At 29.0% G+C, this 17,712-nt stretch overlaps 5 protein-coding genes across 5 annotated transcripts; 3 read left to right on the top strand and 2 right to left on the bottom strand.

The window, feature by feature from the left end:
* The first annotated feature begins 639 nt into the window (after positions 1-639).
* On the top strand, positions 640-2,694 carry LOC113385514 (FAD synthase-like). Its single transcript, XM_026623369.1, has 5 exons — positions 640-678; positions 954-1,103; positions 1,731-1,904; positions 1,981-2,102; positions 2,299-2,694. The coding sequence occupies exons 1-5, from the start codon at positions 640-642 to the stop codon at positions 2,432-2,434; spliced, it is 621 nt and encodes a 206-aa protein (XP_026479154.1). The 3' UTR covers positions 2,435-2,694.
* A 471-nt stretch (positions 2,695-3,165) lies between these two features.
* On the bottom strand, positions 3,166-5,513 carry LOC113384928. Its single transcript, XM_026622707.1, has one exon. It carries the CDS (start codon positions 5,432-5,434, stop codon positions 3,365-3,367), a length of 2,070 nt encoding a protein of 689 aa, XP_026478492.1. The 5' UTR covers positions 5,435-5,513; the 3' UTR covers positions 3,166-3,364.
* A 1,169-nt stretch (positions 5,514-6,682) lies between these two features.
* LOC113385513 (FIT family protein CG10671-like) lies at positions 6,683-7,810 on the top strand. Its single transcript, XM_026623367.1, has one exon. It carries the CDS (start codon positions 6,683-6,685, stop codon positions 7,808-7,810), a length of 1,128 nt encoding a protein of 375 aa, XP_026479152.1.
* A 6,214-nt stretch (positions 7,811-14,024) lies between these two features.
* LOC113385376 (dehydrogenase/reductase SDR family member 4-like) lies at positions 14,025-15,356 on the top strand. Its single transcript, XM_026623221.1, has 6 exons — positions 14,025-14,245; positions 14,330-14,585; positions 14,709-14,855; positions 14,920-15,054; positions 15,116-15,171; positions 15,242-15,356. Exons 1-6 carry the CDS (start codon positions 14,130-14,132, stop codon positions 15,354-15,356), a joined length of 825 nt encoding a protein of 274 aa, XP_026479006.1. The 5' UTR covers positions 14,025-14,129.
* A 503-nt stretch (positions 15,357-15,859) lies between these two features.
* LOC113386856 (EKC/KEOPS complex subunit TP53RK-like) lies at positions 15,860-16,912 on the bottom strand (the record flags this gene model as incomplete). The annotated part of the gene is made up of 2 exons (XM_026624617.1): positions 15,860-16,239; positions 16,591-16,912. Coding segments are annotated over 2 exons (702 nt in total), but the record flags the coding sequence as incomplete, so codon positions are not given.
* Between the last annotated feature and the right edge of the window lie 800 nt (positions 16,913-17,712).

The following is a 17,712-nucleotide window of genomic DNA, read 5'->3' as shown; positions in this document are numbered from 1 at the left end:
GCATGGTGTTAGGTATTCGATATAAATTGGGAAACATTATTTAGAACATATTGGTAATTTTCGCAGATGAAGCTTTTGTCCGTTCGTTTGTTGATGATACAGTTTTTGTTCAAAAAATATAGGCCGATTCCGAAAAGCGTCTTTGTGAGACTTTCGACTCATGATGAAGGACTTTGCGTCATAAAAATTGAACGTATGGTTATTTAGTTTTAAATGCTGCTAAAAATTTCAAGAAAATTGCTCCAGTAGAAGTTGAGATATCGTGGGTATCGTATTGAAAAAGACAATTTCAAGAAAATGTGTTTAAAGTTTCGGAGAGCGATATCTTCGAAAATAATTTAAATTATCAAAAGTCTTTGTCTACACAAATTCTTAATAATTAACATTGAAGATAAAAAAAAACTAAAATTCTAGACCAGAATACTTCCTTAACTATATAATATTATCACAAATATTGTGAAATATGTTCAACAAAGCATAGTAACAATTTAATCTAATAATTTTGTGCAACAAACCATACTCTATATGTTTGGGAATATTTAAAAAATCATATAACTATCCTATCCTTATTCTGATTCTTCCTAGTGTTCTTTACAAAAAATATATTATAAAAATGTAACTTTTCAATAACCATATTCAATGTCTTCTAGAGAATTATCATGTACAACTGCTGGTAAAGTATTTTTTAATACGTAAATGTTTCTAAAAACCAATGTCTAAAATTTTGTAATCATTATACAAACAGTGAAGCAGCATATAGAATACATTTGCTTTCTCAAAACTCTGTGTTGAAAATAACAGAGAAAAATAAGTTAAATAATAATATAATCAGTTATTTTACGGTGTCTTATAGACATAATCAGTGAATTAAATGATTGTGTCAAAATGATTGATATGACTTTATTTATAAGGTTGATTATCACTATAATTGATGAGATTTCGATTATTTTCAGGTAATAGAAAAATCTTTATCTCAATGTGAGGCAGATGAAATTTTTATGTCTTTCAATGGGGGCAAGGATTGCACTGTTTTATTACATATACTCCAAAGAGTTTATAAACTTAAATATGGTTCTGATGCACCTCCATTACTCTGTTTATATGTGAGACCTAATGATCTTTTCCTGAGGTATATACTTTTATTAGTAATTAGTTATATGATCCACTTAATCGAATAAGAAATCAATATATTATTTATGAGTGACTTATACGTATATACATAGATGCTATAGCATCATAATAATTAACATGATTTCCAAATATCTTTCGCATGGTTTTTGACTTTTCAAAATTGATTTAGGCTAAAACGTGATCGAAAAAATTAAATATGAGACGATCGTAACAAAAAGCTAACCGGCGACGCAAGTGCTTATTAAGTTTATTGGAATAGCCTTTAAATTTTGAAATCGGTTCAGCCGTTTTGAGTCGAGAAAACGTCGATGATAAGCTCAAAAATCGGCTCAAATACAGGCATATTTACAAATATCTCATTCGATTCAGAATGATATTCCATAAAAACATGAAAGTTAAAAATATTTTTGATTTTTTTATCCTCAGCATTATGGGATCCATTCTCTTCTGCAATTTTTAAACTCTATATTTTTATTATAAGTAAGGCAAACAATTACTTGTTTAATTATTATAATAATATATTACTAACTTTTAAAATCTAGGAGTTACATGTTTTATTACTGTTGTATCAATAAGTTTTGTTTTTTACCATATCATAGATAGAAAGTTTTGTGACTGAGTGCAAAAATCTGTACCCCATAAATCTAATAACATTTGACTCTTCCTTAAAACTGGCTTTAAAAGATCTGACAGTGTCGAAACCTCAACTCAAAGCTAGTTTCATGGGATCACGACGAACTGATCCACATTGTGGCAAAATGGAAGCAATTCAGGTTGCTATAATATTTTATGCATCATCAGATGATGTTAGATCTCAAATATGTTATTTGTTTTTTTTGTTAATTTTAGATGACGGACCCAGGTTGGCCTAAACTTCTGCGCGTTAACCCGCTGTTAGATTGGGATTTGTCAGATATTTGGGACTACATAATAACTAATAAAGTTCCATATTGCTCACTCTATGATCAAGGGTAATTACTAAATCATTTATTTGCTCACTAAAATAATTTAGTGAAATCCAAATAATAATTATAATAAATATATATATATAAATAATATATATTTATTATAATTATTATTTATGCATAAACACGAGTATAAACATCGAGTTTCTTTTTCTTTTAATTTGTAATATTTTTAGTGACCAACCTAAAGTTTTTTTTTCAGTTATACATCTTTAGGCTCCCGAAGTAATACTGTGCCGAATCCACATTTAAAATATATTACAACAGATGGTCAAATTAAATACCATCCAGCATATATGATGAAAGATTATGAATATGAGAGGGATGGTAGACTTTAATGAAAACAAAAATTAGCAAAACTTTCTGGGGATATATAAAAAAACAACACATTGTCTGGGTCTAATATATATTAAACCCCAATATTTAAATTTTCTGAAAATATTTGTATATATATAATCGTTCGTGCGGGTTCACTGAGCGAGTTGTGCAATGTTTTGAAATGCAGAAGTATGTGATGTATTCTTTATCTTAATTGTATTATATATATGAACAATTTAATATATCTTTAAAATTAGTTGAATATTTAACATAATATTTTACCACAAGAAAAAAAAGAACAAACATATTTTAAAAAATATATATTTTTATATACATTTATATATATATAATTATTTTACATTAGCATTAATGATAAAAAAGGCACTTATATTATAATTCAAATACTATAATTATTGAATTATATAGATATAGAAAATGAAATAACCTAATAATAAAAGCTATTAATAACAATTAATATCAAAGGTACTCATCAATTCAAATAAATATGATAATTTGGCTCAATAATATTCTATAATACATCATCACAAAGCATTCAAAATTTATATTGTTTGAGAATTAATTGGTCAAATTGTTTTGCATTGTTTTAAATATAGGCACATTTTGCACAAAATAAACCTAAAAATCAGAACAAGAAATGCTATATGAATTATAAGTAAACAAAATTAATTTGTTTAATGTGCAGATGAACTAAAAAGTTGCTTTTTTTGTTGCAATGATGGTAGAATTAGTCTTATAATATAACATGCACTCAAAAAAACATGTAATAATAAAGTTAAATAAATTTGATCCATTATTTTTCTGTGCATGAGAAATTATTATTGTTTTTTAGTGGACAAATTGATAAAAAATGTGTTTTGATCACAGTATCCTTGTTTCCTTAATAAACTTATTTTATACACTCAACTTATTTATTAACTTACATAAGTTAGTCATCCGGTTTCAATATTATGATTCTGCATTAAAAATGGTTGGCACTTTAAAGGTCTCAAAGGCTGGTAAACTCCCTTTTGAATAGGATCTGAATTAGATTCTAAATGCTCAGAGTATTGAGGTTTGATTTCTGCACTGACATTAGATTGTGGCTTGGGCATTGGTGGTTTATTAGTATTACAATCCATTTGTCTATTTCTAAACTTTGTAGAATATTTATAAAAATCTGACATCTCAAAAGGTTTTGATACTTCTTTATAAGGGCACCACGTTCCTGGGGATACAACTTCTATATTTTTTGGCGATTCCACAGGAACCGTTCTTGGTGATAAAAATTGCTTAGTTGGTTGTTCATTAACAGTTTTAGGTGGAAGAGAATGATTAAAATGGTTTTCTTTGGGCGATTTTGCAAAGATGTCACCATTACCTTCGTAATACTGTTGTGTTGGAGAAGGCATGGCTGGTTTTGCCGTTGCTGTCGCTGTTTGTGCTTGATTTACATTTAAAGGTATGAATTTAGGAGAAGGCCTTGGAGGTTCTGTATATACAAAATTCTTTTCATATAAACCATCAATTTGATTTGGTAATGCACTCTGAAGGTATTGTGGATCCACATAATCATAATTATATTTACCATGTACTGAACTTCTAAAATTATCGTTATAATTTGCATTAATAGGAACATCATATGGATGGCTGATAGTTTTTGCTCTCTGTTTCACTGGTGAAATAGGCTGTTCATCTAATGATGTTTCATGCCACTGTTTTTCTTTTAAAGTGTTTCCACTGTTATGAGAACCAACAGATATATTGTCAGTAACATCTTCAGCCATTTTTAATTCTCCAATAGAATGTGAACGATTAGAATTCTTAATTTTTTGATTTGCTCTAATATTTTCACTTGCCATGGGGGATATATTAATTTTTCGGCGATCTAAACTACCAAATAAATTCCTTTCTGACTGATGATTGACATTGTAAGAAGGTTTATTTTTAATCTGCATTGTTTTTGAGGCCATGTTTTGTTCAAAGAAAAATTCAGAATTATGGTTTACAGGTTCATCAAAGTGATTTTGATAATGATCCTTTCTGGGATATGTAAAAAATGAATCTGATGCAATTGTATTTCTATAGTCTGAAATTTGATTTTGTAATTGGTCCACATATCCCACTTGTTGATTATCTATATTATATTTTGACAAACTCAATTGATCTCGTTTTACTGAATGATCATCAACTGGTGGTCTAGGCTTTTTTCTATACTTATTTGGTAAATGTATATTTGGTTTATTATTCATATAATAGTTATGAGCCACAATATTGTCTTCAATATTAGATATTTGAGGTTCATTATTTTGCATTACATAACGCATATCACCATGACTATAATGAGTATATCTATTAATATCTTTAAAAGAGCTAGGATTATGATCAGCATGCTGCAAATAATAGTTATCGGGAATGAATTCAGAATGCCTGTTGCTTGTGCTTTGGTGACTATTGTGACGTATGATTGGTGATGTATTGAAATTTTCTTCTGCTGAAGTACTATGTTGTAGGTCAACTTCCAGAGAACTACTTTTAGGAATTTGTGATATTCTCCTAGTCAGAGTCTCATTTATGCCAGCAAGTTTTTCTTGAGACTGTTTATACATATGTCTGTGTTTCCTGCGCACAGCTTTATTATTAGACAAGTTATTTGCCATGTGAAGAGCTGCTTCTGCAATGCTCGTTTGTACTTGTTTCTCAAGAAGTAATTTTCGAACTTCATCATCTTCATTGGTTATGCTGCCACATAGTAAATTTTCTGATAACTTAAACCCAGTTTCGACTTTACGACGTAAAGTTAAATTTACATTGGCATCGTTTAAATAATTCGTATCTGGCGGAGCCTCTGGCACTTCTTCTGGCGTTTCAGAAGGTATGACACCAGTTATGTCAGCCTCTTGTAGGCAAAGTCTTCTTAACAACTCATTTTTTTCTTGTAATAATAAAGTTAAAGCCTTTTTCCGTTGCTGTAAATACATAATGCGATCTTCATTACTGTTACTGTCATTTTCCATTTTCATTGAGATCAATTATTGCAAAGTTATTTTTAATTTTTACGTGGCAGACAAATCTAAGCTAATATGAATCATCTAAGATAAAAAATTCTTTTGCTCAGCATAAACTATAATAAATCTGAATATATATAGTAAACAACTATTATAAAATAATTAGCATCATTAATAAAAAGAAGTTAATCATTAATAAAAAATAAACAAAACCGAAACTAAACCAAAACAAGACATTAAATAAAATAGTATTGCCCGATGATATTAAAGGTAATAAAAGATAGAAAGGAGGCGAAACTAAAATTTATTCTGTGATTTATCTTCTTGATTAATTATATCCTATGATAAATATTATTTCTATTTGTTATTGTTATTAATAATATTTATTACTTTTCAATATAATGCATAATTTCATTAGTTATTTAAACAACGCGTTTTTCAGTTTGACATTAAACAAACCGTCCCTAGACAACCAACAAAACTTTTCGAATCTAGAGGCTTTTTTGTAACATAATTTTCTAAAATATGCTTTATTTTTTGAATTAACCTTAACTGATATAAAAAATTAAAGCAAAATTCTGCAAATAATACATATGTAATGTGTAATACAAAATCCTTGCAGTAGTCGTGGCATTATTGAATTTTGAATTCGTGGTCGATTGAATGATTGAAACATAGATAAAAAAAGAGTATGGATTGAATCGTATTATACTTTGACAAGATTATATTGTATCTTGTCTTTACTCTTTACAATATAATAATCAAACTAATCATATTCTTTTTTTATCTGGATAATAATTACTTTTCAGTTTTTAGTCCTCTCTTGTATGTTAATCAAAATGGATAAGTGTGACCTGATTGATCATGTAATAGAAATTAGAATAGCCATGTTTAGTCTAGCAGATGTTTTTTTTATTTTTAGTATGCAAAATAATAAATTTTGACAATAATTTTTAAAATATGTCATATATTTAAAATCAAAATTTCATAAAGTGCCACAGATATATACATTCGTTTCATATTTAATTTAGTAAAATTGCTTGCTATTTATAGACAAAATACAATTATAGCATTATCATCGCCGTCATGCCACAAACATTTCTAAAATAGAAGTCAAAAATAAATTAAGCACAAGCATGATCGTTGACATTATTTCACAAATTAAAAATAATTTATTCATAAGTATGTGACCTATGCACTTCACCTTGAACATTATTCCTTCAGTTATTGTGCAATCAAATATTCTTAAACAATATAAACCAAATGGCTACTAAGAGGAAACCAATACATTCGAGCCCGCGGATGAATTTTCGCCCAAATATTGGTGAAAATGCAGAAGCCAAAGGAACAAAACCAACAGCACCTCCAACTTCTATGTCTGAAGTGTTAAATTTAATAATATTACATCAGTGTAGAAGAGTTATATTTTATAATGTGAATCTTAAAGTTGGTATATACTTAGCAGCAGTGTTCATTATTTCTTTAATAACGGACCATGCTTCAATACCAAGGACCTACTTCTCTAGGTCTAATAATATTTTTAACTTATATTTCGTTAAAATAGGCTGGCTGTGGACATTGTTACTAACAGTACCCTTTATACTCTTAACCGCATATACTTATTGTTGTGGTAATAGAAAACAAATAATGAAGAATCACTTATTAAGACTTGGCATAGCCACTGTATTCTGGCTGTTTTTTACCAAATCTTTTAATTACATTGAAGTACAATATGGATATTGCAAAGTAAAAGGTTTCCTTACAAAGTCTACATGTTTAAGGAGTGGGCACGTTTGGAATGGATTTGATATAAGTGGACACACATTTTTACTTATATATTCTAGTTTAATACTTATGGAAGAAGCTAAAGCGATTATTGGCTGGGAAAGTATTAGAGATCATATTAGAAATGAGGAACATTTCAGAGCGCAGCAACAGCTTCAAGTAAGCTCAAATCCACTGAGATATTTGAATGATAATGAGCTCTACACCTTAAAAACATCGTATAATAAAGTAACACCTTATATCCGATTATTGTTCATATCAATGACAATGTTACTTGTACTATGGGATGTAATGTTAGTTTCCACAATGCTTTATTTCCATATAATGATTGAAAAATTTGTGGCAGCGTGTCTGGCTATTTTGGTATGGTATTTTACTTACAAATATTGGTTTGCGCAAACCAAATTGCTACCATCCATGCCAGGAAATGGTGCATTCAAGTATCAACAAATTAAAAAACAAATGCCTACGGTAAATAGAAAAGCGTCGATGACAAATTCTTCAAATGGTAAGGCTATTCCTAAATTTATGGGAATGCCATTATATGTACCAAGAAACATTGACGATAAATGTAACGATAGTACAAATGAATTAAATGTGCAATAGTAAAGGAAAGATATAATATTAAAATAAATGGTGGAGTTATACATGACAATTACTTTTTAAAAGACATTGTGTGTGTACTTTTAATACGGGAATAGTTATAATATATTTTTGTTATTTAATAAATTGTTTAGATGGTTATACAATATTTTGAAAAAATGAAGACTATTTATTAATATCAAGAACTATTTATTGAAATATATTCTTTATCTTACAATTGTGTATTTTTACATTTTGTAGTATGTATAATTGAAATTTATATATATATATATATATATATATATATATATATATATATTACATCCAAATGTAATTTTTTGCTTTTTTTATTAAATTTATATCTTAAACATTTTCATTATAAAAACAAATATTTTTTCTGCTATTTCTCTTCAATATTCATGTTTAACAATATATTTATGATTGGATACTACCGTAATGTTTTATCAAAAATATGAGAACTGCAATAGTCATATTATAATCATATTGATGAGAAATATATCAAAGACATAATAACTAAGTAGTGCGTTAAATACAGCAGTCAATACAAAGTTCAACTAAATGTTACATTTTCAGTTCTTATTCATAATTTTTTTTAACGTCCGAAGAAGTTTGTTTTTGGAAGAAAATCTGATTTACTAATTTTTATAAATTCTCGACGTTTCAGACGAATGAGACTAAAGTATGTTTGTGTATGTGTGAACCGATATTTGGCCTTTCGTAGAACTTTTCTCAAAAACGGCTGAACCGATTTCGAAGATTTAAAAACCATTCGATGTAACTTGATGAGAACTCGCGTTGGTTAGATTTTTGATACGATCGGCTGAGCTGTTTCTTTAGAATTAGCAGATAATTGCAAAATTTTTCGTTCACATTTTAGTCAAAAATTTTGAACCGATTTTCAAATTAAAAAACTATTCGAAAGATATTATTTGGGTTCTGACAAAGATCGGCGAAATCCTTTCTTCGTAATTGATTGCTAAAAATTCTTTTTTCGACAATTTTAATGAATCTTTGTATGACGATATATCGACTATATATAGACTACTTTATCTTAACGAAGATACTAAAATATTATAGTCCTACGAAAAGTATAGTTAACTATATATCAAATTTAATATGAGTTAATCTTATATATAAAAATGGACCGCAAAATGTGTTGGTAAGCGCATAACTCAACCACGCCTGAACCAATTTGGCCAATTCTTTTTTAAAAATGTTCGTTGATGTCCAAGGATGGTTCTTACGGCGAGATAAAATCGAAAAATTGCCGGAAAACCCCTAAAAACAGCCCTTTTCTTTTTCACATACAAACATTAGTATTTTCATATTTTAGCCATCAGATACGGAATATTTACTCAAGTCAATGGAGCACTTTGGGTCTGAATTTTTTTACTGTGCTCCAATTTGTATAAAATTTTGAAATTAGGTTTATCTTACTCTCAAGTTCAAAAGTGAAAATAATTTAGACTCTTTTGCCATTTCCGGGGGGATGACATCCCTCTCAGTGATGTAATTTCTTTTTTTTTTCAAAATGACGTCGGATATCGATAAAAAAACTAATTATAAGAAAAAAATGTTTTATAATGTTTTTCAAAAAAACATGCACTCATCATTTTATTTAAAACAGTTGTACATTTAAGATCCATATGGATCTGGACCCACCCATATATATGGGTGGATGTATATACATTTCAGTATAGACTGTAGTGTAAAAAAACATAATAATTTTTAACTAATTGGTAAATATAAGAATAGGTTATTAAAAAAACTTGCAACTTTTGAATTGTAAATATAAGTACAGGACAACGTCTGTCGGGTCATCTAGTTATATATAAATATAATATATATATAAAAATAAATTAAATTTGGATAATTAAAATTTGGATAATTTGGCCTTATAGTGTTTGAATTTTTACCGTGTAATAAAAAAAAATCAAAATTGAATAATCTGCAATAGTTTCTCACATTATAATACGCCCTACACTACTCATCGGTTTACGTATAAATTTATATGTTCATTTCTTATGGATCAAGTCGATTATTACTACTTACATGTACATTTAAATGTACATTTCGAGGAGTTCATGCGGTTTGTTTAAGGTACACTGTAGAGTTTTTGGCTAGAGTCGCTCTAGCGAGAGCACTAATAGAGCGCTCTATGTAAAGTCCCATCGTGTACACATCGATCACTTTAGCGAGAGTCACTCTACGCTCCCCGTAGACAATATCGCTAGACAAATAATATTCAGTGTACACAGGGTCTCTGCACAACTTTCACGCTCTAGCTATTAACTCTAGCATTATTCAACTTGTTGGATATTTTTTTGTACTATACGTAGAGTTTTTTTTGTTTTGCTTTGCACTGGTTTGTTTGTGTTCCCAAGAAAAGTTGTTTTTTTGATTTTGGAAAATGGAAGCATTATGTGATGAAGAACAGTGCGAAAAGTTTGTTTGGGAGAAAAATAAATAAAATAAAAATAGAAATTTTTAGAAATAAATAGTACAAAAAATGTTTTTGAATTATTAACTTCCCGTAGGGCAAGTTATAGTAATCGCAAAAAAATCGAAAATGAAAATTTTTATAGATCTTTACGTTTCAAAGGTTTCTGAACATTTTGGCATACTTTAGAAAAAATGGAAGTATGTGTGTGTATGTGTGCGGATACAAATTTTCGTCGACGATTTCGGAAACACCGATCAACCGATTTAAATAATTGAAGAAACATTCGATTCATATTGATAAGGATTAGTAGATTGCTGATTGGTTTTTTGCGAAGGCAGGTCTAGCCGTTCCGAAGATACGGGGCAAAAAGTGCCGAAAATGGTAACTCAGTTTTTAAGAAAACGGAGCGTCCGATTTGAATAATTCAAAAAACATTTTACTTGTATTGATAAGATTAAGAATTGATCAAATTTTCATGAAGGCAGGTCTAGCGATTTCGGAGATCTAACGAAAAAAGTAAAAAAAAATGGCGGTCAAAAATGATCATTAGACATATGCAAATCAAATTATCAGATATTTTATAGAAATTTTAGCAATAAGTATATATTTTGTTTACATTCCGATGGGTTCCGTACCAATGTTTATCCGTTAGACAGCGACACGGCGCTTACGCGCTTTATATTTTGTCTCTATGCAGTTAAAGCAGTACGATTGCTTTGAAAAAAAGTTCAGATCTTCCAAAATATGTCAAAATGAAGAAAATGTTTTTTTTGCAAAAAAAAAAATTAAAAAAAATTTTTTTTCAATTTTTTTTTGTATTTTTTTTTTCAAAAAATGTAATGTTTTGTCCAATTTATAGTTTCTCAAAAATCTTATTTTTTCGAAGTAAAATTTTTTCAAAAATGTTAATCGTTTTTAAAAAATATAATAATTTTTGGTACGGAAAGTTCCAGCAATTTGCCTTAAGGCACGATTTAATTGCCTTAAAACAGAATTCCACTTACAGCTAGTTTTGTTTTGCTTTGTACTGGTTTGTTTATTTATCTATGTAGGTTATATGTGATAGGTTAGGTTTGCTTATTACTTCTATAGTCTAGATGTCAAAGTTACACTCTACCTAGATTAATATATATTAATATATTTAGCCACAAGTGTACATAGCTTTTTAGAGTGTCTAGGTAGAGTTGCTCTAGCACCTCTCACCTACTCCTCTCCTAGAGTACGAAATTGCTCTCGGAAGAGAAAAACACTTTACACTGTAAAGTTTACAGTGTACAGACAACGATAGAGCTCTAGCTAGAGAGTCTACACTCTACCTAGATTTTTCTCCACAGTGTAAAGCCGCCTTAAGGGGGTTGTTCTTTTTTTTACAAAAAATGCAAGGTATTTGTTTTTGTTTTTCTCAAAATGTATTTATCATAGAGACATGCGGTTTTTTTTAAACAAAAATTACAAAATCATAGAATATTACGCAATTTTCTTCTTTTTTTTGCGCCGTCATTTTTTTACCAGGGGGCTTTTTCCAAAATCGGTCTTGCAAAATCGATCTCTTTTGCGGTGCCACAGATAAATCCGTTGCGCATCGCCCGAAACAAAAAAAAGAAACTACGTTGAAGAAGAAGTTTGAATCCAGTCCTCCTACCAAAATGAAAGAAAAAAAGCAAGAAGGAAAAAAATGGCAGCTATTTAAAAAAAAGTGTCAAAAAATGCCTTTTTTTTGGGACGAGAAAGTTCGCAATTTTTTTTGCGTAATGTTATCAAGTTGTTTGAGGTAGGGGGACTAGGTATTACATGAACAAATTAAAAAAAATCCGACTTGTAGTTTTTTTTTAATTTTTGGCACCGCATTGAAAAAAGTCAATTTGAGAAAAACGTATTTAAAGTTTTTAATATAATGTACTAAATACACCATTTAATTTAATGTACGAAATACACCATGGTGTTCAAAGATGCTGACACATTAAAAAGATGTGCATGAGGTATTATAATAAAAAAGAGGCAGCTGGCATACAATAGCTCGCGGACCGATAAAAAAACGCTTTCAGAGGTATAGAGATATATATATATCTATAACTTCGTCAAAAAAATAGATATTGAGATGATTTTTTTTTTAAATAATTCTAAGGTTTTTAGCTTTCAAAATATAAAAAAATCTCAAAACCGAAACAAAAAAAATAAAAAAAGAACAACCCCCTTAAATCGTTTATTACTACATTTCGGGAAGTTCATGCAGCTTGCTTTAAGGCAGAGGTTGGCAACTCGGACCCGCGGGTGCCACAGCGCCGCCGATCAACTTTGAATGCGCCCTCGGCTAATGTAAAAGTATGATAGCCATAGCGGTTTACATCCACGACTCCTGTTCTGGTCCTTTATTGCCCTGGCGTCAAAGAAGCACGTGGTCGATAGTGAAACATGAAACGCCGCTTGTTATCGCTTGCTAGATCTTATCTAAGAACGTGTGCTATTTTTGGGGATGGAATCCTAGACAATATTAGAATACCCCGTGTTCATAGTCCGCGCGAAATATTTTGTCACATGGTTCACCCCGGAGTCCAGTGACAGTGCTCTTAAAACTATCAGTAATTTCAAATTAATCATGAATGTAAAAGAATAAAAACATATTATTTTAACGATTAATGAAAACATCTATATTGTTTTGTTGATAATAAAGGGAAGTATATTTGTTTGTTGTGTAATAAGGGTGTTGCGACTCTAAAGAAAAGTAATATTGAACGACATTTTAAAACCGTCCATTCAATTTTGATAGTGACTATCAAATAAACTCTGAATTTAGAAGAAAAAAAAATCCTTAAAATTTTCAATGACTAAACAGCAAAGTTTTTTTTACTAAATCGCTGCAACAACATAAAGGAGCTACGATTGCAATATATAAAATAGCACATTTGCTAGCTAAAAATAAAAAACCATTTACAGATGACGAATAAGTAAAATAATCCATTAGAAGCGGCAGATTCACTTTACAAAGAATTTAAAAATAAAAAAAAAAATAGTTTGGGCTATAAACATGTTACAATTATCAGCACGAACTGAACGTCACCAGAAGAATTGAAGAATTGCGGAGAATTTGGAGGCAAAATTAGCAAATGAGGAAGCTCATCAGTTCAGGCTAATGGATTCTAGGATTGGGGCATAGATAAAAGAAGAGTATATGAACTGGGGAATCTGAATATATTTCCGATTATAACAAATAGATTAAAAAGACGGACACTCATAAGTTTCACACTAAATTATATGTATTTATAAATTATATTGTACACGTGTTTATAATTAGGTATTACTAAATCTATGTAATATATATGCTACTAATTAGTATCGATATTACATAGATTTAGTAATACCTTCTTACGAATACCTTCTTAAGAAAATAAAGTTATAAAAAATCTTTTAATTTTTTCAAAATTTTATACCGATACGCCGTCTCAAATTTAGTATTGCGCTTTTAAAGGCAATCAGGTTGCCGACCCCTGCCTTAAGGCAAAATGCCACTTACAACTAGTTTAAGTTTGATGCAGCAACAAAAAATTAAACAAACAAAAGAGTCTTTAGATCATTAATATCTTCATATCCATTATCATATTGTTTATTTAAGTTTTATACGCTTATTTATGAATGTTTAATTTTAGGTTAGATCTACACTGAAACGCTGATATCGATAATTATAAGTGTGAAGTCCAAAGTACCTTTCAAAATAAATTGTTTTGCAAATTCATTCTTATAAAGCCGATTGATTAATTCCAAAATTGTATATTTGATCAGTAAATGCATCTAGTTTAAACATTAAGCCAAAGATATCATTTGTCATACTGAAGAAAATTAACGTTCAAGTTATTTCAATTTATATTCTCGTACTTTCATTCAATGAAACTTCTAAATGCGATTTTCAATATATCTAGAACAATGCACTCAACAAGTAATAAAGTTTACTGCAACAGGTTAACTGGAAAGGTAGCAGTTGTAACTGCTTCCACTGATGGGTATTTATATAGACAATTTTCTTCCATAAATCATTTATATATATATATATATATATATATATATATATATATATATATATATAGGATAGGATTTGCAATAGCAAAGCGTTTAGGAGTTGAAGGAGCTAAAGTAGTAGTGAGTAGTCGCAAATCTAAAAATGTAGAATCGGCTGTATCTACTTTGTTAAAGGAAGGTCTTGATGCACATGGTGTAGTTTGTCATGTTTCAAAAGCAGAAGATAGAAAAGCACTTTACGATCAAGCAGTACAAAAATATGGGGGTATTGATATATTAGTTTCTAATGCTGCTGTTAATCCAACAGTCGGGCACGTATTGCAAGTAAGAGATGTTTATAAAATGATACCGTAATAAGAGGCTTGATTTGATGATCAGTTGGCACTTTTCCTCATTGTCTTTAAATAATTATTGGTGGTTATGAACATTAAGGTCATAAATTTTTAGTGTGATGAGCAATCTTGGGATAAAATATTTGATGTGAATGTAAAATCATCGTTCTTGCTAGCTAAAGAAGTCTTACCATATCTTCGAGAGAGAGGAGGTGGTAGCATTGTATTTGTATCTTCAATTGCTGGTCTTCAACCATTTCCAGTAAGACATTCAAACAAGATGAATCTAAGATAGCTTATTATAATCATTAAAAAACATATTATAGATTTTGGGTGCATATTCTGTGAGTAAAACTGCTCTGTTTGGTTTAACTAAAGCTGCTAGTCATGATCTTGCTTCAGAAAACATTCGTGTAAATTGTATTGCTCCTGGCATTGTAAAGACTAAATTTTCCAGTGCTGTAAGTATTTTTATATTTATTATTAAAAAAAAAGGTATTTGTGTAACACTACTTTCTTCAGTTACATGAGAGTGAAACTGCAAAAGAAGCAGCTTTGATGAATGTTCCTATGAGAAGGTATTTTTAAAATCTTTCAGAAAATTATATGATTTGGTAGAATGGATAATTCTATATATTAATTTTACAGACTCGCAGATCCATCAGAGATGTCTGGAGTAGTTGCTTTTCTGGTGTCAGACGATGCTAGTTATATTACAGGTGAAACATTAGTGGCTGCAGGTGGTATGCCATCACGACTTTAATTGGAATATTATAAATAATTTACTCTAATTTTGGATTTTATAAACTGCTTGGGTATATTGGATATATGAATTAACAATTCTAGCAATGTGAGAAAAACTGAATTCTCTCATGGTGGTAATACATAAATATAGCTACTCTATAATTGTATATAAGCTGCATCAGCTATTTTATAATTTTGTATAATAAACCATTTGGAAAAATGAGGCCTAGTTTTATATTTAATTGCAACTGAAACTAAATTGTTTTTTCTTATGGTTTATTCATTTTTTGTACGTTTTTCCATAATTAAACATGAAACAGCTCTCATTTAAATGTGTGCAGAGCTAATATTATGTATTCAGTAATTTATTAAGTCTTATGAAACTTAATAATCTAAATATTCTAAATATTTTTTTATCTTTAATACCTTAATATTCTAAATTAAATATTTGCAATATTTTTTTTAATAAGGTGAAATTTTATATAAAAAAAATAGAATTTAAGTTATTTTAAATAAATAAAATTATCCAACCATTGTTCGTTTTCTACCTCTTGCTCTTACTTCTTCATACTTTTCTAAAACACTAGCAGCAGCTGCTTTGTTGGAAGATTTTCTGTATGATTGTAGAATATTATTCCTCAGAATTTCACCAACATCACTATGAGTACTCAGTAATGCCCTTTCCAGAACATATAAATCTACTCCTTTATCTTCTGAAGATGTATCAATATGAGATAATCCAAAATCAATCAGTATTAAATTTGAATTTTTTAAAGAAATGTTATCAGACCAGTCTTTCAATTCTGGATTACTTGGCACAAGAAGAATATTAGAGCTCGTAAGATCACCATGAATGATATTTGCTATATGGAGTTTTGCAACCAATGCACCAATTTGATTTCCTAAAACATAGCACAAAAATGTGGGACGATTTAAATTTAAATTGTAATTACTCAATATAACGCACTAAGAAAGCAAATTTAATGGCAAGTTTGATGCTTAAATTATAAGATGCTTCACTGAAACTTTGTTTTTTAGATTCAGACTTTGTTTGAAAGATTCAGAGTTTGTAAATTAATAAATTATTTGGCGAAATTGGAATAGTGTTGGGAAAAAATATACGAGAGCATACTTTTAGAAGACATAAACTAACCAACTAGCATCTTAGTACAGAAAATAATGGAGATAATGATAAAAAGAGTTAAGTATTATGATTAATACGAAGTTGTTAAATATATTGAAGCAATTATTACCTAGTGCTTGCAGTTCTTGTGCATTATCCTTACAATATTTAGATATATATTCTTTCAATGTGATATTTTTTTCGAAATATTGCATTATAATAATGCGTCTTTCAAAATCGACCATGTAAATAGCAGGTGTTCTAATTCCAGCTGATTTCGATCGAACAATTAATTTTGCTTCAGATTTCATTCTTTCCTTAGTTAAAATATCGTCTAAATCTGGATGTCTGTAAGATTTTTTAAACCTTTCCTTGACTAATACATGTTTTCCTAAGTATATGCCATGATAAATTCTTCCTTCGGCTCCTTGTTTAATTAATTTGAAACTATCGTCCAACATATTATTAATAATCTGTTTCTGTAAAATAAATATACATTTATATTTTAGGTTATACAACCTTAACCTAAAAATGTTTTAAAAATGACAGAATCGAAATTCGAATACTGTCATCATAAATAAAGTTTTCGCGGGTAAGTTTAAAATGTAACGGAAAATCTATCTGCCGTAATTCAAATTTTATAGTTAACATAACGCACATGGTTATAACTATTTCATATTTATTGTTAATAATTAATATCATTAAAATCGTTTTTAACATTGTACGTGCATATATTTATTTCGTTTTCGAGTCCCAATTTGAGCCTTTTTCAGTGAGCAACTAAGAAGAAAAACAATGTTTAAAAAATTATAAAACAGTCAACAATAAATATTAACTGCAAAAAGGTAAACTAATCTTGAAGAAATCACAGAATACAAATAAATATATTAAAAAACTATCAGTGTCTTATAAATTTGATATATGTAATGTTCTATTATTTTTATACTATATATAATATATATAATGTAAAATATATTTTACAGTTGTGTACACTGGAGAAAGGGTCGAATTGGGACTCGAAACGTATGGAAGTTATCAAAAAAAAAATGAATATATTTTATTTTCAATTTTAATAACTCGATGTATAATAAATATTTAAAAATATATAGAACAATCAACAAAAAATATTAATTACAAATAAGATAAAAAGTTAAGGAAATTGCAGAAAACAGTTAGAAAAATTGTAAAACTGACAATGGATATATATATAATATTAATTTTATATTATATTTTGAAGTTGTCCAGTGAAAAA

This window comes from Ctenocephalides felis, unplaced genomic scaffold (genome assembly GCF_003426905.1).
Source record: "Ctenocephalides felis isolate EL2017-DRISC unplaced genomic scaffold, ASM342690v1 CF-g0.4_SCAFFOLD_03571, whole genome shotgun sequence".
NCBI lineage: Eukaryota > Metazoa > Arthropoda > Insecta > Siphonaptera > Pulicidae > Ctenocephalides > Ctenocephalides felis.
Note: the sequence above shows the minus strand (reverse complement) of the source record. Positions and strands in the feature narration are given on the sequence as shown.